The 24,833-nt window shown below is 37.9% G+C and overlaps 1 protein-coding gene across 1 annotated transcript in view; it reads right to left on the reverse strand.

Annotated features, from left to right (window-relative positions):
- Positions 1-24,833, reverse strand: part of SUGCT (succinyl-CoA:glutarate-CoA transferase) — a 728,470-nt gene that overhangs the window by 555,232 nt on the left and 148,405 nt on the right. Inside the window, exon 9 of the mRNA XM_058570632.1 lies at positions 11,440-11,535. Coding sequence (XP_058426615.1) covers positions 11,440-11,535 — 96 coding nt within the window. The remainder of the gene's footprint in view (positions 1-11,439; positions 11,536-24,833) is intronic.

Genomic DNA, 24,833 nt, shown 5'->3' on the forward strand with positions numbered 1-24,833 from the left:
GGCAGAGGAAGAGGAAGACTCTGACTTGCAGCTGTACTCTGGAAGAGAAAAAAGTATAGGAACAGGAGCTCCTGCCATAGGCCTGGGGTCCGTGAGATGGGGGAATAACGGTGATAAGAGCTGCATCCACCAAACACGCACCATGTGCCTAACTCAACGCCACATCTTTTATGTGCACTGTCTTGCTAAAGCATCACCACCACCCATGAGGCAGGTAGTATTATCCTTATTTTACAAATGAAGAAACTGAGGTCCAGTGAAATGAAGCAATTTGCCCAAGGTCTGTCTGACTCCAAAGCCCATGCTTTTAAATAATATATCTAAGTATGTTTCTATATCTAGTAGCATCCGGAGTCCCAGCAGCAGCAGTTAAAAAGAAAAGAGGGAAGGAAATTCAACAATAAAGGGGATGGTAGTGTAAATCCTATCACTGCAGAATCAGAAATTTAGACCATGGCTAGGAATGGGAAGGAGCACTTTAGGTTTGTTTCTCAGAATTTAGATACTGCTTTAAAAAATGAAACTGATTTTCAGTAAAATGCTTGAAAATTAGCTCTGCTCCTGGTCATCAAGAATCACATCATAATAAATTATGTTGCAAAAAGGAGTCTAAAGCTTAGAAATAAATACTATGGCCACCTTAATTATTTTGAACAAAAAAAATTATATTTAAGCTAAAGCCATATTGCTTTCATATCAATAATATTTACTTTACTGAAATCAAATTAAACATTTTTCTTTCATTTAATGATAGTATAAATTAAATGCCCCTCCCACACACCAAGAAGAAGAAATACATAACTCACAAAACACACTCAAGCACACACACACACCTGATACTTTATGACTTGTTTGCTACCCTTGTTAACTGAAACAGAGGAAAAACCACATCAGACTCAGAGGGAAGAGAGTTTTGCAAGAGGTTGATTTATTTCAAGAACTAACTTTTCTCAAGCTGGGCATCTGGCAGAAAAATTGGATATTCTAAAGTATAGTCCTTAACCTTTTCACCTGTCTTTCCTAACACTTGAGCTATAAATGCCCCTTATATTCATCCTCATGGTTGAAACTAACGCCCCACAGGATTACACTTGGGACATTTCTCTGTAAGCAGAAGTAGACTCGATCTTCTTTGTAAAACCACCCTTGGGACACCCCAAGAATTCAGAAAGGTCTGCACTTCCTTCAACAATCACATAGAGGTTGATGCTAATTTCAGGATATAGCCTTGCTTCCTTTCTGCTCTCAATCATTTCTACAGAGATCAAACCTGTACATTTATTCTGTGTCACTGTGCTGAGCAGCCCAGGATGCCATTCTCACAGTGTGCCAGTCAGTCAGAGCATCTGCAGCATATTCTGTGCTAAGGTTATATAATGACAGAACTAACCCAAGCAACAGGGTGCTTAAAGGAGGAAAAGAGAGAGTGCTAATTCAACAAAATGAAAATCATTCCCAGGAATCTCTCTCCAGGACTTTGAACCAGAGAAAAAGGTAGTTTTACCTTAAATAATCACCGTGTATATCAGTAGCTCTAAGAGTGGGGAGGAAATCACCTAATAATGTGATCATGTTCACGGATTCTTCCAAGTCCCGTTGAAAAACACCATCCCATTACCAGGTTACAAGAGTGACATCTAGTGGATTCATAATACAATGACCAAAAGGATTTCACATGTACTTTAGAACAGGGCTTCTCAAAATCTAATGTGAAAATGAACCATCTAAGAATCTTGTTAAAATGCAGATTCTGGTTCAGTAGAATAAACTAGAATCTATTATTTCCAACAAGCTTCCAGGTGATGCCGATGCTGCTGCTCCATGGACCACTTAGAGTGGTGAGGACCTAGAGCATTTCACACCTGCTTTTCCCCTCAGGAAAGAAAACAGGGAAAGGACACTTGAGAATCATTTCCAGGTTAAAATTAGGTCAAAGAAATTATTAACATGAGTTTAAAAAAATTAACTAGCCCCACTCAGCATGCACACTTCCCATCTCCTGTCTGAGCAGAGTCCCTGCACCAGTACTCCTTTTCCTAAATGCCAGAAACACAACTAAGAAGAAAAAGAGCCATACTTATACGTGGGCATGATTAGTCTCCAATATAGGTTCACTTCAGAACTTAACATCTTACAGATTTTCTTTTATTGTTATTTATTTGCCCAATATTGACTTATAATAGTAATTTGTACCATATCAGAACACTGTTCTTTTTCCCCCAGGTAACCTGTACCTGAACAGGGAGCCATCAGGGTATTGTCTAAATGCTGAGCACACCTACTCAGAATTTCAACAGTATTTGCCCTGGACACCCCTAAGAACAGAACAGGATGTGTAAATATATCCAAATCCAACCATTTCCAGAATCCAGTCCTATGTGATTTACCTGAGCCAAAGAGCCTTGACCTCCATGCAGAGCCACCAAGCCAGACTCCTAGCTGTAAAGTAACGTGTGTGCTTGTCCACAGAGGAGCTCTGCCAGGCCCCACACAAACTTCTCTTGCCAAGGCCTCCTTCTCAGCTAGATAAGAACCCTTTCTTTGGTTCTGGGTCACAGTTCTAGGAGCCATCAACTTTGAGGAAAATCAGGTTTTCTTTTCCCAAACACACACACAAACGTACAAAACCCACTTTCTAGTCCAGTAGAATCCTTCAGTAAAGTCAATTGCTCCAGGACAAATAATCATTTTTAAGCAGCGGAAGCCCTATTTCAAACAAACAGACTAAAAACTGGAGCTGTTCTGGTTGAAATGGAATTGGAGTACTTGGAGATCTGCCCACTTGATTTCTCCCCAGGCTGCCCCCTACCCAATGCCCCTGAATATTCCTCCTTATGCCCCCAAATACTCCTTCCCACTCCAACTCACACCCCAGCCTACCAATCTCACAGAAATGCAGTTTGAAAACCAGAAACTATGAGTGTCACGCTAGCTAAAACCATCCCAAGCTCCTATATTGCTCAAGGACAGTACTGTTCTCATTACATAGATGGAGCTACAGATAGCTGTTTCACTACAACTTGACTTAATTATGATTCAAATACAGTTTTAACATATGCAATCAAAGGATTTATTCAAAAGATGTACAACCTGATTTCCTGAAGGAAATTTACTTTTAAGTCTTAATTAAAGATCTCTGTAATAAGTAAACAACAGAATTGTTTATACCTCTTCAATTGCTCTTGGCAGTCCTAAAGGGGAAATTATGTAGAGGAAAATGTCACATAATTCTTCCTCAAAAGTGGAATGAAGATAGAAAATGAAACCAAAGAATCCAGTTTAAGTGAGTAGCGCTGCATCATCTGCCTATATAGTATAGTCCCCCTGCCTTGTTTAGAAGCCCAGCTACACCACTTACATGTGTCCTTGGGCAAGTTAGTTACCTAACCTCTCTATGCCTCAGTTTCCTGATCTGAAAGTGAAGACAATAGCTATACCTATTTCACAGGGTTGTTGTGAGGATTGAATTAATATATGTAAAGAAGTTAATAACCAACACATAGTAAGCATTCAATAACTGTTACCTCTAATGATAATTATAATTATTTTTAATATAATATTATTAAGGGTAATGACTATTAATATTCTTATTTAACTGAATATTCAAAATGGCATTCAATCCTTTTGGATAATTTTAGCCAAATCGGATAAGCATAAACAGCATACAATCCCACCAGTTCTGCATGTATATTGAGAATGCAAGAGAAGCTGATAAGATCATAAAGGAATTCTGGATTTATTCCTTAAGATACCTTGCCTTTCCTTGTGCCTCTTTCTATTTTACCTCTTAGTGAAACACATTAAAAAGACCATATTTGTCAATTGGAGGCAATTCTGATTTTTAAAAATCACAATAGTTTTTGAACAGTGATAAGTATGTTTATTCTTTGTGCAATATGCTCTCCTTAAACATCATATTGCCCAACTTATTTTAAATTTAGGCATTTATTTTAAAGGCTGAACCTTTTCTAAGGAGAAGCCCAGAGGGTGGCAGCTATTATGCCAGTAGCTGGCACATCTGCCCTGATTTTATTTGCCTGTGGGCTGCCGAATTACTTATATACTCAAGACTATGGCAAAGTCCTGGCCAATAGGTTTCAAAGTAACCAGGATCTTCAAATAAAAGATTTTGTTTTGTTTTAACAAGAATCCCAAATTCATAAAGATCAAGGCACACATAAGCTTTAAAACAAATATTCAAAAGCTACCTGGCCAAAACTTTTAGAACAAAAGGGGCTGGGGAAATTCAGACAATTCATGCTTTAATTTACCACAAAAAAAAAAATGACTTGAAATATTCTAACTTGCCAGTGCTAAGTAATCCAAAAGTTTGTAGAAACCTCTGAGATGTAATCTAATGTATTTGCCATCACCTGCACTTTTGTCCCCAATAAATCTCCAGGTATTTTTTACTAGGTAAACATTATCAAAGTTCGTTGCAATCCTAAGGTAATAAGAACAGATGTTTAAAATGTTCTGTAGTTCTCTCACTTTTTAAAACAAGGGAGAAATCTCCACAATTTTTGGCTCTCAAAAGGATGGGTATGTATCTTTTATAGAGATTGGTTCCCACGTTGTGGGCTTCTCAGAGATTACTTCTGAAAATCGTTTTTGTCATGTTTTATTTTGTTAGGTATGAATTTATACTAAATCTCAATTAAATAGACACTTCAGTAAACTAGCATCCTATTCCCTGTGACAATTGAGTGGTGTTGCTATATATGATTCTCCTGACACTGTATTTCTTTCAATAATGGTACATTTGGGCAATGGCTCAATACTACAATTTCTGAAAAAGAACTGAGAACAGTTTTTTAAAACAGAAAAGTATAGTGTATTGCTCTCCTTTTCATCTTCAAAAAAAATTAAAGTAGAAATTTCATTAAGAAAGAAATTCAGCTATGTATCTTTATTTACTCTGTTCCTAAGCTGCCATGGATAGTTTTCATAGACACTATTTCATAGCTTCCTAGAAACTATTTTACAAAGTTATAATCACTAGTTTAACTACAGAAATAATAATAGGAGCCATCTTTTATTGAACGCTTACTAGAGTCAGGTACTGCACAAAACAGCACACACTATCTCATTTAATTCCTTCAGTAAACATGGAAACAACTATCATTATCACCTTTTTGCAGAGGAAGCAACTAACACTAGGGATATTAAAAGACTTGTCCAAGATTTCATAGCCAATAAGTGGCAGAGCCAAGTTATGAGCCCAGGTCTGTATGACTCCGAAGCTCAAGCTCTCCCAGCTGTGCCTGCTATATTGCCTCTGAGTTCCTGAAACCAAGGGCCTAGTTCTTCCTCATCTGGAAGGCTTCAGGAACTAAAACAGTGCTTACTCTTTAGGGGGCTCAAGAAATTGTAGTGTAATCGCTTTATCAAGAGTCATTTGAAAGCATGAATTGAAAACACGGTAGAGTGAAACCTACAATTACCCCATAGCTCAGAATTCAAATATACTTCTATAACAAGTTGACTTATTAGGTTGGTACCTTCTGGAATCATAATAAGTAGGTCATTTGTCAAAGAGATGATGGAAACGATTAGAAGAATTCTACCATCTGCAAAAGAAATGAAAAGACGGGCATCCACAATGTGTCAAGCACCAAAAGAACTACTAGCTTGTATATAGCAAGAAAGGAAACAAGTTTTGAAATCTTAAAACCATGGTTTCAATCCAGGCTCTTCAACTTTCTAGCTATGGCCATAGAAAAGTTGCTTTATCTCTCTAGGTCTCCCTTTCATCAATATAAAATGAGAATATATGGATATGGATATATATGGATATATATATATCCCAGTTACACCATATGTGTTCAATCATGCTCAAGCCAGCATGATTATTATTACTGTTATCAATGCATCAATTAAATTAAATATGCAATACAATCATGTGCCTGTTTAAATTGTACTCTCAAACTTTAGTGAGTGCCTCAGTGTGACGATGGTAAAACAAAACAAAAGAGACAGATGTATATTGTTTACATTTTGACATTTAAAAAAATCCTTAACATGGGTTAAAAAAAAAGATTCCCAAGGTTACCTAATCCGCTATGATTTAACAGCATTTTGACGTTTTCTAAGGAATGATAGCAAAGTGCTGCATCTCTTCAAACTTGGAATTTACTGCCTGTCTGAGTCTCTGCTTGTGCCAAATTAAATATACAGTATAATGTCCTACCAGAAAAAACATAGCACAGCTTCCTGCTCCACTCCTTACTTAAATGAGCCCAAAGTGAAGAAAGGGAGCCATGATTTTATTTAATCGTCTGAATAATTGTTTTCTTCAAACTTTTGCATTAGAAGCTACTCCAGGAAAGAAAAAAAAAGTTTAAAAGAAATCACCATGACAATTATCAAGCCACTTAAAGGAAAAATTCCCTTTGAAGGCCCTACATTTGAAAGGCTCAAGAAAAAGCATAAAAAGAGTATTCTTACTAATGAACTGCTCATAAAGCCAATTTCCCTTGACTATTCCACAGCACCCAAACTCCTGAGGCCTCAGAGTGCTGTAAAATCTCTTTGCCTGTGAGGCACAAATGGCATCGTAGATTAGGTGGTGTAGCGCTTCCTTCCAACAGACACCACCCAAAACTCTTCTGAGGAGTTTTGTAATAAAAGAGCATGGAGAAATGGGACGGGAAATACAAAAAGACAGGCCCTGAGGGTCCAAGGAGGGTGGATGGGTTTTTTTAAGGCAAAGGATGTAATCATATGTTTGTGCACTGCTGGATAATACAGGTGACAGAGGAGACATTGCAGGAGCAATGCCTTTAGGTAGGTAAAATGTGGAAAGGGACAGTTCATTCATTGTGATAGCAGGAAATGAAGTGAACTATATGTGGGTACACATGTAGGAGTTGGGGAGGTACAGCAGAGAAAAGACAAAGTAGTTCTCTTCTGATTGCATCCATTTTTAGTGAAATAAGAGGCAAAGTCTTTGGCTAAGGATGGGGGGGGGAAGATTTGAGGAGAGAGAAGATGTGCAATAGTCATCTCAAAGAGAGAAAATAAATACGTAGGTAAGTGTGGCAGGATTGCTGGGTAAGGCTGAGGGACCTCTTGAGAGAGAAAAGTGAGATAGTCAAAAGGGTAGTTATTTTTTCTTCTAGCCATATCCACTGCTTGGGTATAGACATGGAATAGATGGAACATAAATCTAATAGGCAGTGGGATTTTGCCAGTTTAGGACAAAGGAGATGGTGTAGTTATCAATAATAATAAAGTCTAGGTCTAGAACCTTATTACTCATAGTGCAGCATCAACATCACCTGGAATCAGAATCTACATCTTAACAAAAGTTCTAAATAATTTATATGCGTGTTAAAGTTTTAGAAATACCTGAGTGGGAGCCATGTGAAAACAAGAAAAGATCATTAAAAGTGATGGGATGGGAGGTTAAAGAAATGAGAGGATAGGCTGTGGCATGGCTCCTTTATGTGGATTTAGAGCCACCAAGATTGATGACAAAAGAAATGACTGGATCAAAGGAAGAGATGGACAGAGCCATATGGGAATAAATGCCCAGGTGATAATAGATGGCCGGGAAAGCTTACAGTCCTGGTGGTGACTGAGGCAAATGTGTAAGGAATGATGAGATTAGTTCTGGTAATCTTTTAAGGGAAGCAGATAGTTGTGGTTGTAGTCTCATTCTCCAGACTGGTCTCTTGGGCAGTTTATACTGATCATGGGGGCAACACTGTAGCTGAAGGAGCACATGGAACTCTGTGAGCTCCCTCAAGTCCTGCTGCAAGTAGTATGGACTGGGAGAGATCAGGAGCACAGAGAGAGCTTAGTAGGCTTCTATTGGATCTACACACCAGCACGCCCCTTAAGAAGGAACTCGTATATAAACAGAAAATAGTATTCAGGTAGCGACCCAAAGATCTGTGCCTACACTAGAGAGTGTAATAACTCTGTATAAGACTAGAGGAATTCATTGCTCTTGAAAAGAAGAGAAGCCAAAAAGAAGAAGGGAGAGAAAGGAACAAAATATGGGGAGATTCTTAGGTTATTTAGGACAGTGAAACTCCCCGGGAGCAGCCAAAGGATATGGTAAGAAAGGCGAGGCCTCCTGTGAGAGATTGTGCAAGTTTCATCTATAAAAAACTCCATTTTTCTTCAAAATATTCAGTATAGCCTCCCATCCTCATGAGTGTATTTGTGAACGGATCTTCTACGATATTTGAGAGAGGTAGAGGTCAGTGTGGGTCGTGGGCCCAGAAAGCAGAGGAGAACATGCAAATATAGCCTCCCAGGATGTCGAAGACATTTGGGAAAGAGTTTTGAATATACAGAGGCTATGAAATTAGGGGGATTACCATGTTAGTCATATATCTAAAGGGTACTGGCCCCACTGATAACTATGTTACATAATAAAATGTATTCTTTTTGAAGACTGACTAACTGCTTTCTCTGCACTCTCCTCTCCCATCCCTAAAAACCTCCTGTCTTTATAAATATAATTGTTTCAAGGGTTGAAAAACATTAAAATAATACCAATGCATTAAAAATATTAACATGAACATTATGTAATTATTAATAACCTTGGGCTAGGTGCCTCTCAGGGGCAAAGTGGAATGGGAACAAAAGAAGCACTGAAGTCTAAAAATTCTTTTTAAAAATCTGAATTCTCAGAAAAGTATGATGCACCAATATGTTCAACAAGTAGCAAAATGATTATCTCAATTCTTTCCACTTTTGTTTAGCTTACTTATTCTCAAAAAGTTGGCATCCAAAGAATAGGGAGGAAAGATAAGTGGATAATCAACCTGAGAAGTTAAGAATTGCATGTATATATAATAACCCACGAATCAAGGATCACTACTTTCCAGAAATTTACATTCCATGCATTCAAGGTCTATGCTCTTTCAGACAGGATTCAACAAGAATTGAGGAGAGTGAGCTAGGCACCTTAACTAATTCCTGAGACCATCAGGGTCTTCCATTATAGACTTTCAGCTCAAAACTGAGACAACTCAAATTAGATGCAAAGCTGTAATTATTATAGAAAACTGAATTATAATTATCCTGGCATTCACCCATAAACATATTTCCCAAATCTATTTTGAAAAGTGAAAGCAGACCAGGGTTTATAAACATATCTAGGACCCATCTTGGTTATGCTACTTTCATTCAAGCTAAATTTGCATTTGTTCCTTAATCACAGTGCTGAACCAGTTCTCCACCAAGAGGAAACACATTATTCGGCGCTCCTGAGGAAAGACCCTAGTAATCTTCTCTTATTTCTTATAGATAATAAAGATGCAATCAACTAGATCAAATAAGCACAGCATCCATTTTATGGGACTGGGACAATTCAAGCAGAAAAAGTACATTTCCATCTTCAAAGAACAGACACACACACACACTCACACAGTCTCCCATATCTTTTACCTACCATAATAAAAGCTAAAGATTCTAAATTTCTTTTCACCTCAGTAAAATAATTGAGAGCATACCCAAGATGCCAGAGCTCTAGGTACAAACACCCAGGAGGGATAGCTGAGGTCTACACAAAATATTTTAAAAAGACATTTGATTTAAAAAATAAGCAGGGGCCAGCCCAGTGGCGCAAGCGGTTAAGTGCGCGCACTCCACTGCGGTGGCCCAGAGTTCGCCAGTTCGGATCCCGGGCACGCACCAATGCACTGCTTGTCAAGCCATGCTGTGGCGGTGTCCCATATAAAGTGGAGGAAGATGGGCACGGATATTAGCCCAGGGCCAGTCTTCCCCAGCAAAAAGAGGAGGATTGGCAAATGTTAGCTCAGGGCTGATCTCCCTCACAAAAAAAAAATAAATAAATAAGCAAAAAATAAACTACAAACATTATACTAGAACTTAGTGAACACTTCCCTATGTGATATGATTTGGAATTACACTATCAAGCTTTCCAACTCACAAATGCTTTCTCTGTACTCATCAAAAACTGAAGACTGGACTTCCATTATTTGAGATAAATTCCCATGGGTTCCAACATTGTCCTCTGTTAAAATGCCCTTGAGAGGGATTTCCATTATCAAAGATGAGTATAAATTAGTTGATGAGACCCCTTGGCCAGAGCAAGTTTGATGAAGAGGGTGTGGGGTGGAGTAGAAGAAAAGAATTGAAATCTCAGCACTCTCCTGTCAAAGGCAGCAGGATCTGAAAGAATATTCAACAAAGAGGCAAGAGATCAGAGTTGGAGTCCATCTATCCAATCTAGGTACCAGATTTTTTATCTGGTCTGGCTAGAAGTGTAGGATCAGCCACAAAGGGGTAAAAAGTAGGGAAGCAAAATGTCACTAATGGTAATCATAAAACCACTGCTGGAGAAAAGAGGAGAGGCACTAAAGAAAATGTCTCCACAACTGCAATTATGCCAAAAGATTAACTAAATGTGTTAAAAAACAGTAGGTACCACAGAAAAACCATAGTAATGCCTCAGGCGTAAAGGGATCATAAATAGAAATAGAGAAGAATTCTAGATTCACATTGGATCACTGCTTTCCTCAAATTTGTATTAAAAAAGTGGAAATGAAACTAGTTTTTCCCAAGGAAATAATGTTCTTAAAACTAAAAGGATGATTAACAGTGTTGATAGATTTCCTGGCAAATGGAAAATGCTGACTTGTATGTCTTCTGTCAAGAGCACTACCATTGAAATAACTACAGTAAAATGTACTCCTTTATTCAATAGATATTTATATATATCTAGCATGTGCTTCTACTGGAGGTGAGAAGGGATACAATGATGAAAAAGATATCTCTACTCTTAAACTTACAACACAGTACAGAAGATGTGGCAAAGACATTATTAAGTACAATGAGATATGATGCAACTGGGCTAAGCAAAGCTTAGGGATTTGGAAGAAGAGTTAGAGTTTTTGTTTTTGTTTTTATTTTTATTTTTGAAAGATCACAGTCCCTTGACATATTCATTCACACTAGCCAAAGTCAAGAATTTCTAAGGACAAGGTTAGACATTTAATAAAGAACAGAAGTTCCTGAACCATCTGCTTTGCTCAACAACTGAAGATCCCTCACACGCAAATTTTCATTTTAATGAAACCCTGTGAGAATATTATTGTCAGCGGGGGAAGGTAACATTTTGTTCATAATTGACATGATGAACAAACCATGCTTTATAAAATGGCTACAATCAGTGCCTCTTTTGGGTGAAAAAGAAAAAAGAAAACCATCATATGAGTCCAAAAGTCACTCACATTCAGCAAATTCCTTTGATCCATTCAAGTGTCCTGTTACTAATCTTCTGATGAAGAAATGTGCAAAACAGAATTTAAAGTGAACAACAGAACCTTGTTATAGTCAGACAAAGACATATAACAGAATACCCTGAAAGTTTTTCTTTAAAAAGAAATAATTTCCCAAACTCATATCATACGAAACTGCAGATTATAGTAGCCCAACCCTATATTGCTGTATTCTTACCTGGTAAGGAACAATACTGCCATGAGCTGTGCCCCAACGTTTTGCTTCCTTTTGGTGAATAAGATAATTAGCAGCTACCTGGGTCAAACATGCCACCTACCAGGAAAAAAAAAAAAAGCTAGTTTATCTACCCTCACAAACAGAAGGTTATAATATAAAAGTTCTCATTTGATTTCACTTCATGTACATTGTAGAAGGAAAAAAAGAGACAGAAAACTATCTGGTTTGGTTAGAAAATATGCACGCATCAACACTTTCCTCACACAAAGAAAGGAAGAGCAGTATTACATTATTGCATGAGGCTAAGTACTGAGTAACTGTCAACTGAGAAAAACAAACACAAAAACATTCAGCTCCTAAAACGATCATCTGAAGGCAGAGGTTGACCCAGCAGATGGAACCTCACTCCAGCCTTTAACATCAAAGCCATAGCAAAATACATTAGCAATTACACATTCCTTTACCTTTTTTCTTTCCATCAAAGGGACACAAAAAGAGCTCATGTCATCACTGAGCAAGTGAACCCAAGTCAGGATCCACATTCCTCTAGACTTCTCATTACACGAAAAAATAATAATAATAAACCTCTATTTTGTTTAAGTCAGTTTAGTCAAGTTTTCTGTTACTTGCTGATCAAAGCATTCTCACACAGAGGATCAAAATTATTTGACTTTTTTTTATTCATTAGTGTATCATTCTCATTTAAACAAAAATTACATGGGGCCGGTCCCGTGGCTTAGCGGTTAAGTGCGTGCGCTTGGCTACTGGCGGCCCGGGTTTGGATCCCAGGCGCGCACTGACGCACTGCTTCTCCAGCCATGCTGAGGCCAAGTCCCACATACAGCAACTACAAGGATGTGCAACTATGACATACAACTATCTACTGGGGCTTTGGGGAAAAAAAAAAAAAATTACTGTACCTCTCTCAGTTTGGTCCTAGGGCCATATTCTCATTATTATACTTCTTTCAGTTTTGAAAAACAATAGCTCTATTAAAAGGGTCATCTAAAACTGTAGGGTCAACCTCTGACTCTTGCAGCATTTCATACACAGATCTTGAAAACCTACAATAATTCAACTCCATATGATGATAACATGAGGATAATGACTTGATTTCTTGCCACAGGAAGCTTATGTTCCAATGAATACCCATGCCTCCAAGGGCCCAAAACTATGGAAAGAAAGTGACCTAACAACAACTTTCTATAGTTTCCAGAAAAAAAGCTTCTGGCCTCATAACATAATAATGATATAGCATGGGCTTGCTTTTCCCATTCTAGATCATCAAATGTGATTGGGAATCTACCAAGCCAGGTCGAACATATCCCAAATAGAGATTGGCTCCTGGAACAACTCAACGGGTGATTTTTCAGGGCTTGGTGCCACAATTTGTTACTGCCCTCTACCTGGCATGGCAGCCATGCCTCCTACAAGGGCTATCAATAGGGTTCAGCCTGTGTGAATCTCCCTGCAGCAGCAACCATTCTCCTTTACTCTATTCTTGGGATTTACACTAACTTTTATGTTCATTTACTGCTCTGCTGAAATTGAAACTGCCTTATGGCAGCTGGTTCGGCTGTACTGCCCAGGTGGCAAAATTAATAAACTTTGAGTCATCCACTTCTGGACCTCCATCTGGTCTTGGGCATTTGAATCATGGAGCATTCCAGGGCTGCCTGGGGCTGCCTAGTGCTAATCACCATTTCACATACAACTTCTGTGTCTTTCAAAATGGAAAGTCAAATCAACATTTTGTAGTAAAAATGCACTGGTTGAGAAGTCCAGATTCATGGTTTCTAACGTCTATCAACCTCTAAGTAGTTGTACTACCATAAGTATATAATTTAACTTCTTTGACCTTCAGATACATACTCTATAAAATCTTGGGCATAGGACCTAAACCAATGGTTTTCAAATGTTTTTTTTAAAAAAAGAACTCCCATATCAAACCAAATAATACTGAAATCCTAATGTGTAAGCAGATAATATCCTGGGTGCTCTGGTGAAGTAGAGGCAGGCGTACAATGCCATCCTAGGCAAGGTGAACACAGGATACCATTTGCAAAATAGTAAATGATCTTAAATTTGCTTCCAAGGTCTACACTTCTGACTCTATTGTTCTTCTTAACAGTCTGGTAGATAGAAAGATACCAGGGATGCAATAGTCATTTTCCCATGAAGGCTCTTCCTGAAATTGGAGACATTTTCTCAAGCCTGAGATTTTTCTATGAAAAAGGTCCTTCTATGATCTAGCTATGTTGAGAGGGGTTTTTTGTTCCTTTCAAATAAGTTCTGATGGAAGTCATTCTCTAAGGAGCTCTGGTGCTACTAGAGGGCAAGAATTCACATTAATAAAGGTAATTTTCTGCAGGCAAACAATCACAAGAGGCTTCATGTTTTCACTTTTCTAATTTCAAAGTCAACTGATAGTCAGTAGACCAAGATCAGCAAGGGCTGCATTAGGTAGTGGGCTGACTGGATGATCACAGGTCAATCCGTAAATCCTAGATTGATCTGAGATGGTTGCCAAGGTAGACACAGGCTGGATTCTAGGCTGGAGATCAGCCTAGCTGCCTCATCTCTTGCCCACTACCTTATTCTTTCTTCTCAATTTTGACTTCTGTGTTTCTGGCCCTGCCTTGATAAGCTCTCTTTCACAATGATTTAATAAAAGTAGCCCCATTTAGAATGAGTTTGAATGAAGGGTCAAAACTCATCTCGCAGACTGTTTGTAAATGAAATACCATATCCATTTCTTCCACACAATGGTAACTCATGAAAACAAAAGGATTTCAGAACTAGCAAGCTCCCACTGGGCAGAAAGGTTAAATAAGATTTTAAGCCAGTTGCCATCCAAAAACAAAGTGTGATTTGTCAGTAACTACTCAGAGGCAAAGTTGGGGGAAAAAAGAATTCTATTTTTAAAAAAAGAAAGCAACAGGGCTAAACTTAGCAACCCAATGTTTAAAAGGGGCATTGCTAATCTGAAAGTAATCTACTATTTACAAAGATGTATTTTAAAACAGGAGAAGGGGGAGGCAGTCAACAGCTATGACGTGATTATGTATAAAAAAATCAGAGGCTTCCTGGCAATTAATGACAAATTTTCCACAAATCAAAAGAATGCAGAATGTGACTTTTAGGTTAATAACTACATACTGTATATCCATTCTAAATATTGCATTAGATCATTACTTTCATCCCCTAAACTTAGGCTCATTATTTCATCATGTGGACGCTATATAATTTACTCAGAATGTTGCCTTTATATGGTTTCATCTAAACAAAAAAGCCAACTTTGTTTTAATAATAATCATTCTGATAGCAAAACTATTATTTTAGATAACACAGTGGGTCCTGATATTCTTTGTGTCTAACCAGAAAACCAATGGAGTGGTCAAAGTAGATCTCAAAGCAGATCTCACAGCCCCAAAAGGCTTGAGGAAGAATATGCCCAATTATTTCTCAAAGCAGCCCCATGGTGTCTGTCACCACATGTTTCACTTCTACCAAATGAAGTTCAAGCTGCAATCATACAATCAGATTTCATCTCCAAAAGGACAACCAAATATGACAGGTAAAATGGGGAAAACAAGAGTAGAACTATGGTCCATTGCATCAAAACCGGTAATTTTTTCCCTCCTGCTCACTTGCATATATTCTGGCCTTCAACTAAGCCTGACTGAACACCAATCATACCTCACTTCTGCACCTACCCATATCTCCAACCATTCTTCAAAGTCCATTTCAACATCACCATTTCCATCAAGTGCCCCCCATCACCCAAGTAAAAAAATATTTTCCCTGCATATGAATAATAGAATACCTTAATTTGTCCAGCTCCTGCTGCAATTTCAGTTTGCCTTATACTACAGTTAGAATTATAAGATGGAAAACCTAGAAAAGCCTAGATCAATAGTTCCTACACCGGGCTGTATATCCCAATTACCTGGGAATTCCTGGACACCACCCCAGACCCACTGAATCAGACTCTCCAGGGATGGAGCCTGGAAAAAAATAATTTAACTAATGCACCATTAATTGCACACCAGATTTGAGAACCAAAGCCCTAGGAAAGACTAGTCAAACCTCTTAATATTAAAGATGGATAAGTAAAGGAAGAGAGAAGGGAAATAACTTATCTGATGTCACATAGTAGGCTAGTGGAAGAACTTTACACCAACTACAGTGCCTTCTTCCATGCTACAATATTATTCATATCTTATCCTTTTCCTCCTTTTAAATTGGGAACTATTTCAGGGTTATAATTGTGTATTACCAACCCTTTGCATGTTCTCATAGCACCTAACATAGAGCTTGCATGTTTTTTAACACGTGAACAAAAACAGTAATTACTAGTTGTTAATTTATTCACCAAATACTGAGTGCTGCTTTGTGTAAGCCATTATGATAGGTACTGGGTATACATAAGTAAACAAAAAGATGTAGTCCTGCCCCATTTGGACTTAAGAATAGCAGAGAAGGTAACTAAATAAACAGTTATAGGAACTGCCAAGGGGAGAGGAGATGGCGGAGAACTTGAAAAACAAAGAGAATAACACGTGTGAAAGCCCTAAGGTAGGAAAAAGATTGGCATACGGGGGGAAAAAAATGCTGAAAGTAGACCAATGTAACTGAAGCATAGCAAGAAAGAGACAGGAAATGAAACTGGAGAGGTTGACAGAGGCCAGATCATGCCAGCCCTTCCAGATAATGGTAAGGAGTCATTCTTTGCACATCTTTCAGAAGGATCACTTTAAAGTCACAAATCATATCATATCATCCTTCTACTTAAAACTCATAGGGCTTCCCACTGCATTTGCAATTAAATTCAAGGAATGAACTGAAAAGAGGCAAGAGAGAAAAGGACCAGTTATGGATATTGCAAGCATCCAGGCATAAGCTGATGATAGCTCCGACTAGGTTGGTGGCAGTGGAAATGGAAAAATTAGTGGAGTAAGATATATTCTAGGGACTGAATGGACAGAACATGTGAAAGATGTATGGGAAGAGGATGGCAGATAGAATGGTGAGGGAGAAGAAGGAGCCAAACGTAACTTCCAGGTTTCTGGCTGAATATCTGGGCAAGCTACAAAGGCATTAACAGAAACAATGAAGTCAGAGAGAGGAACAAGTTGAAGGGGGAAGAAAATAAGAGTCCACCTTGGAATACAGTGAATTGGAAATGCCTCCAAGACAAACAATTGGGCTGAAATCATCAACATATGGAAAGTACTTAAAGTCATCTCCCAATGGGAAAAATAGAGAGATGAAATCAGAAACAATATAAAACAAAAGAAGATAAGTCTCCATGTCAAAAACAGCCCTTCCTCTAATCACAGGCATAGTCAATGATGTAGATACAAACTACTAGCACCAATTTAAATACCCAAAAATAGAGGGTAGGTTAAATAAACTATGATATCCATATATAATAGAAGATGCAGTAGGGACTTAAAATGATGCAACAGAAGAATACAGCATCATGTGGGAAACTGTTTACAGCTCTTTTTAAAAAATTATTTAGGGGCCGGCCTGTGGCCTGGTGGTTAGGTTTGGTGTGCTCCACTGGGGCGGCCCAGGTTCAGTTCCCAGGCATAGACCTACACTACTCATCGGCAGCCATGCTGTGGCGGTGACCCACATACAAAACAGAGGAAGATTGGCACAGATGTTAGCTCAGGGTGAATCTGCCTCAGGAAAAAAAAAAAAAAACCTTTTTATTTTAGAACAGTTTTACAGCTATAGAAAAAATAACAAGGTAGTACAGAGAGTTCCCATATATTCCACACCCCGTTCCCCTATTATTAACATCTTACATTACTGTGATACATATTTTCAATTAAATCAATATAGATTCATTGTTATTAAAGTCCATATGTTTAGATTTCCTTAGTTTTTACTTAATGTCCTTTTTCTGTTCCAGGATCCCATCCAGAGAACTTATCACATTATATTTAGTTGTTGCCTCCTGAGGCTCCTCTTGGCTATAACAGTATATCATACTTTCCTTGTTTTTGATGACCTTGACAATTTTGAAGAGTAGTGATCAGGTATTCTGTAGAATGTTCCTCAACTGGGATTTTTTTTTTGTTTTCCTCACAATTAGACTGGGGTTATGGGTTTTTGGAAAGAAGACCACAAAAGTAAAGCACCATTTTCAACACATCATATCAAAGGTGCATACTGTCAACATGATTTCTCACTGTTGGTGCTGGCCTTGATCACCTGGCTGAGGTGGTGTTTATCAGGTTTCTCCACTGTAAAAGTACTCTTTTTCTCCTCTCCCTTTCCACACTGTACTCTTTGGAAGGAAGTCACCATGCGCAACCCACTCTTAAGGGGTGGGGAGTTATGCTCCTCCTCCTTGAGGGCAAAATGTTTATATAAATTATTTAGAATTTGGCACAGGAGATTTATCTCTTCTCCCCTACTTATTTATTTCTTCAATCATTTATTTATACCAGCACAGACTTTTGGATATTTATTTTATACTTTGCGTTATAATCCAATACTACCTTATTTTGTTGCTCAAATCATTCCAGATTTGGCCATTGAGAGTTCTTTCAGTGGGCTCCTATGTCCTTTTGACATACTCCCCGTCATTGTGAGTTTTTTTGTTTCTAGCACTTCTTTCCTTCCTTTGGGGCACTACAAGATGCTCCAGGCTCATCTTTACATGTCCCTCTCCAGTCTTACAGGAAAGCATAAAAAGAAGAGGAGTCACAGGGTAAAGAAAGGCAACCAATATTTATTTCAGTGTCAGGTAGCACTTCATTCATTCACTCATTTATTCAAAAATCTTGATATCACACTTACTATGCGCCAGGAACTGTTTTAGGCACAGCGAATAGAGCAGTAAACAAGATAAATATGGTCATACTCTCATGAAGCTTATATTGTAGTGTAAGGTACATTCAGACATAAACAAACAGGAAAATATCAAGAAATAATAGTGATATAAAGAAAATAAAACAGAATCACAGAGAGGACTCTTCTAGACTAGCAGGTTAGTAAAGGTCTCTTTGAAAATGTCACATTTAATCTGAGACCTGGAGAAGGCACATGAAAATCTAGGGGAAGTCTTTCTAGGCAACAAGATCAATCAATTAAAAGACTTTATTGTGGTAGAAAGCTTACTATATTTAGGAACAAAAAGAAGGTCACTGTAGCTGGAATGTAGTAAGTAAGAGAGAGAGTAGCTCCAGGTGAGGTCAGGGAGGTATGCAAGGGCCAGATCATGAGTCCACGTAGGCCTAGGTAAGAATCTGGGATATTACCCTAAGTGTCATGGAAAGCCATTGATTTATATAATTGGATCACCTGGCTGTTATATGGAGTATAAAGGGGCAATAAATGAAACCAAATTATCTCACATGAGGTCAGTATTACAACTTCCATTTTACAGATGAGAAAACTAAGCCCATGGAGATCTATCTGGTCTAGATCTCACAGTTGGTGAACGCAAACTATGACTCACACTCAGGTCACTTTACTCTCTAAGCCATCCCTACTCCACTGCCTCCTCTCTGTTCAACCTCTCTGCTCCTAGCCCGTCTCACCCTAGTTGCTTGACTTCATGTCTTACCCTAGGTTATATCCTTGGCTTCACATTTTACATTCCCTGCAAGGCCCCCAAATCACTGGAGTGGACTGGAAGCCCTCTAAGAGCACTCAGTTGCCCTCTGCATTTGCTTAGAAAGCACATTATTAACTGAGTCACTAATTCTCTTCATGTTCTTCTGCTCAACTTCACTTGTTTATTAACTATAAAACATTTTCCAGGAAAAATACGTTAAAAGAGAAATGGAGGGGCTAGCATTCATAGAAAATACATCTTTCAAGAAGGGAAATTTCTTCTCACACCAGAAAGAGCTTTTGAGATCCTGATACCATTACTTGGCATGTCAAACTTCCTATGCAATTTAATCAGCTTCACTTTGTCCCTCACACCCTAAGGTAAACTGATCCCTCCAGAACCACTAGAGCAAAGGAGGAAAAACATTCAGGAGTAGAGAAGGTATTTTGAGTATCTCATATTCAAAGAAGAATAAGAATTCTACCTATTCGTATTACATTTATCATTGTAAGTTCCCAGTATTTACTAATGATAAACACTAATATTTATTAAGCACTTATTGCATACTGTTCTAAGCATTTTATGTGAATTATCTCACTTAATCGTCACAATAACTGTATGAGAGAGGTGCTATAATGAACCCATTTTACAAATGAAGAAACTGAGGAACAGAGCAGTTTAGTAATCTGCCCAAGGTTATATACCTAGTAAATGGACAAGTCAGAACCTGAACTCAGCTAGTCTGGATTCTGGCATTCTATACTAAATTACAGAATCAGACTCCTTAAAATTTCTGAATGGCCTTGATCCTGGAAAAATTTTATTAGACCATCCAACTTGGTGATGAAAAAACAGTGACTAAGCATCCTTCCCAATTAGGTAAACCTCTACAGATAAATTTAACTTTAATTATTACACAATACTTAATATTCATTCAAAGTTTTCTGCTTTGCTACAACTATTCTGGGCTTCTATTGCAATGTAATTAGAAATAAACTTCAATCTATAAACATTTTACCTGTAAACAATGAAAAACCAGTAGAGCTGTTATATAATTTTAAAATCTCTACTTTTATTTACTTAGGAAAGAAAAACCATATTATCAAATCCTTCTCTTCATGGCAATTTTTTAACTTAACGAAAGGAACACACACATTTCACATTCCTCTAAATTATTACTAATGATAGTCAAATCATATTGATGTTTATTTTTAAACTGAACTCAAAAACATATTTGCATTATACTCAAAATAATTTTGCCAATGCATCTGAATCAAAATCAGACATATGAGGAAACTGAATATCAAATGCCAGAAGGTAAGACCAGACAGCAGAGAGAGACAGAATTTCAAAAGCATGTTTAGGATAATACTTCAAGCATATTTCTTACCATGAACCACTGACCCAGTCAATCATTTGACTCAAAAAGTAGTTATGAACAACTAAAAAAAAAACGTGATGAGTATGTGGAAATGTAGAAAAGTAACATTTAATAACGTGATTTGCTTATTTATCCTTGTGGTAGCATGTCTTCAGTTTCAAACATCTTCAAATACGGTTTTACATTTTAAATAACTTAGTTCTTTAAACTATGTCCGTCTTTAGAATAAAATAATCCATTGTTTTGCAACACTAGTTTTAAAAAGAAGTTCTAAAAATGAAATGAAAGTTACTTTTGTTTATTGCCTTCTTCATGTATTTAGCAGATATTTAATAAACACTTATTATATGCAAAGTACTCTGTCAGGTATGGTGGGAGATCCCAACATCAATAAAATAGAGTTTCGTCTCTCGAGAAGGTTAAAATCTATAATTCAAAATAGAAATCATCAGTGTCACAAGAGACTTTTTTAAAAAAATCAACTAGGGATAAAAAGTGACATTTGAGCTGATGCTTTAATAATGTGAATTTAGCTATGCAAAAGCAAGGAAAAGGGCCTTCCACATGAAAGAAATATTGTGGGGAAAGTCACAACAGAAATGGAAAAGTATTGGGTCTTTTTGAATGAATTAATTAATGAATGGAAATAAAAACTGAAATAAGGCATTAGATTTGATGACCAGGAGATCATAAATGATCATTAAGATGCAATATCAATAAAGGAATAGGGACAAAGGACAGATTAAAGGGTATTAAAGAATGAATGAAAAGATTGTGGGAGCCGCAAGAGTGTTTTAGCGGCTTGTGTAGAGGGAGGAGAGAGACTGGACAGTAGCTCAAGCAAGTGAGCAGGAAGATAAAGGTTTTGTTTTTGAGGATTAAAAAAACCCGAAGTTCATTTAAATATGCAAGAAAAAAGAATAATTGAAGGTGTGGAATCTTAAGCAAGATGGAAGAAGATAAGAAAGAAAGTACAAGTGGAGAGGTTATGGTTAAAAATGTCATCTCTCAGTGAAGTCTTCCCTAACTCACTCAGCTGGAGTCATTTCCTCTTCTGTCTCTCTGTCCATTAGAATAGAAGCTTCAGGAGGGACAGAACTTGTCTGATTTGTCTGCTGTTCTCTCCCCAGCAGCAGGAACACTACCTGAGACATAGGCACTCGGTAATTTTTAGTTAAACTAGTGACAAAGTGAATGAACGATACAGGCTTCCTCTAATATGGGAGGAGAATCTTAATAAAGAAGGGGAAATACTTCAGGTAAAAAAGAGGATAGTGGATGAAATCCTCACAGAAAAGCAGAATAGTACAAGGCATCTTCGTAGAATGAGAAAAACAGGCTGAAATTTGCCTCTTTCTCCCTCTAAACACTGGCTCTTCCCACTGAAGTCACACAGAGCAAGTCCACAAGTCCATATACCACTGGGTAAACACAGAGGCTAGTTAGAGAGCAATGTCAGGGACCGAGGCCTCACAGTCAGGGTGGGAAAAGCAACAAAGGTGGCTTAGGGAACAACAAGGGAATCTTCAGGGGTCAACATTTCATTGGGCTAAAAGTGAGTACATGATGATGCTAAAGATTCATGGATGGGAGAGAGATGAAAAAACTACTCTTCCCTTAAGTCAGAATTGGTCTAGGAAAGGGGGTGGGTTGACTCTGTAACGGAGGGATGAACAGGTTCTACAGGCGAGCACTAGGCAGTTCTGAGGCTAAGAAATTGAATAAAGCCTGACTCCCACTGACCCCTTAGATCTCCTTCATTGTCCCAAGGCACTCAAGATTCTGTTTCTTCTACAGAAAGTTGTGGTTCATTTTGGGAAGAGTTTCATACACTTCGTTTAGTTATGCTAGTTCAGGGCACCTTCTCCAGTTCTCTCTTTGTCACATTTTTCCTCTAGTTTTGATTACCTCTGCCCTTATGATCTAGTGACCTTTTCTCACTGTTTCTTCAACACCATTCAATAACATATTATCCACTTAAAAAGCGGAGGTAGCACAATACTACGCAGATATAGAATATAGTACATAATAGGCATTCCTCAGACTGTTCACCTTCCTTGCAAATAGACAGGCCACCTTGCATAGGTGTCTCTAAGATGTGTCTACCGTGAGAAGAGAAGAAATAACAAATCTGAGAGACTTTAAAGGAAAGAATAACCTAACCTGGCAACAGATTGTAAGGAATAGAAAAGAAGGTACAAAGAGAGCTCCAATAGTTTTAGGGTGCAACCATAAAAGGAACGTGAATTTACTTACAGAAATGGCTTTCTTGGTGAAGAAACATGCTGGGTTTTTTGTTTTTTTGTTTTTATGGTAGGGCATATGTTGATTTAAAGGTGTAGTTAGGATGTCCAAGTGAAGATACCCATGGCTAGCTGCAAATCCAGCTGTTGGAGCCTGGATGATGACGAGAGACAGCCATGGATGTTCGGTGACCATCCACATAGCGGCTTGTGGGGGGCAGGATGCCAAGATGGCCACCAAAATTCCCATCTGCTGGTGAATGCACTCTGTGTAATCCCTTACCATTCTGATGGGATGCCACTCCCATGATTAGGTTAATAATCAGTTGACTGTGAGTTACTCAAAGGGAGATTGTGTGGACAGCTAATCTTCGACAAAGGAGCCAAGAACATACAATGGAGAAAGGAAAGTCTCTTCAATAAATAAACTGGACAGCCATGTGCAAAAGAATGAAACTAGACCATTATCTTACACCATACACAAAACTTAACTTAAAATGGATTAAAGACTAGAATGCAAGACCTGAAACCATGAAACTCCTAGAAGAAAATATAGGCAGTACACTCTTTGACATCAGTCTTAGCAGTATCTTTTCGAATACCATGTCTACTCAGGCAAGGGAAACAAAAGAAAAAATAAACAAATAGGACTATATCAGACTAAAAAGCTTCTGCAAGACAAAAGAAACCATGAACAGAATGAAAAGACAACCCACCAACTGGGAGAGAATATTTGCAAATCATATATCCGATAAGAGGTTAATTTCCAAAGTATATAAAGAACCCATACAACTCAACAACAAAAAAACAAACAACCCATTCAAAAAATGGGCAGAGGATATGAATAGACATTTTTCCAAAGAAGATATACAGATGGCCAAGAGGCACATGAAGGGAAATGCAAATCAAAACTACAATGAGATTTCACCTTACACTCATCAGAATGGCTATAATTAACAAGACAAGAAATAACAAATGTTGGAGAAGTTGTGGAGAAAAGGGAATCCTCATACACTGCTGGTGGGAATGCAAACTGGTACAGCCACTGGGAAAAACAGTATGGAGATTTCTCAAAAAATTAAAAATAGAAATACCATATAATCCAGCTATCCCACTACTGGATATTTATCCAAAGAACATGAAATCAAGAATTCAAAGAGATTTATGCATCCCTATGTTCATCACAGTATTATTTACAATAGCCAAGATGTGGAAGCTACCCAAATGCCCATCAATGGATGAATGGATGAATGAATAAAGAAGATGTGATATAAATATAAATATATATATATACACACACACAATTGAATACTGCTCAGCGATAAAAAGAGACAATATTGTGCCATTTGTGACAACATGGATGGACCTCGAGGGTATTATGCTAAGCGAAATAGGCCAGACAGAGAAAGACAAACACTGTATGATTTCACTCATATGTGGAAGATAAACACATGGATAAGGAGAATAGATTAGTGGTTACCAGAAGGGAAGGGAATGGGGGGAGGGCAAAAGGGGTAAAGGGGCACATATGTATGGTAACGGACAAAAACTAGATTATTGGTGGTGAACACAATGCAGTCTATACAGAAACTAATATATAATAATGTACATCTGAAATTTACACGATGTTATAAGAAATATGACCTCAATAAAATAATTTTTTTTAAAAAAAAAAGGAGACTGTGTTGGGTGGGCCTGATCTAATCAGAAGAACCTTTAAAAGGTAAACTCAGAAAGCCATTTTCCTGCTGGCCTTGAAGACACAGCCTCCAAGAGCTCTACAGCCACAGACACTGTATTCTGCCAACAACCTGAATGAATTTGAGGAAGGACTCTTAGCCCCAAGTGAGAACTGCAGTCCAGTATACACCTTGATTGCAGTCTTTTAAGACCTGAGGAGAGGATCCAGCCTTTCCTGGACTCCACCCATGAAAACTATGAGATAATAACTTTGTGTTATTATACATTACATTTGTGTTAATTTATTACGTGGCAGTAGAAAACTAATACAAGCCTGAAGCCATTGAAGTGGATGACCAGGCTGAGTAATTAGAGGGAAAGTAGAGGACAAGGGCAAGGCACCCAAATCAACCAAGGAGGATACAAAAAAAAATAGGTTGTAAAGGTAGGAAGAATAACAGAAAGGTGTGGCATCTGGAGGCCAAAGAAGGAGCGTGTTGGAAGGAATAAT

This window comes from Diceros bicornis, chromosome 3, assembly GCF_020826845.1.
Source record: "Diceros bicornis minor isolate mBicDic1 chromosome 3, mDicBic1.mat.cur, whole genome shotgun sequence".
Classification (NCBI taxonomy): domain Eukaryota; kingdom Metazoa; phylum Chordata; class Mammalia; order Perissodactyla; family Rhinocerotidae; genus Diceros; species Diceros bicornis.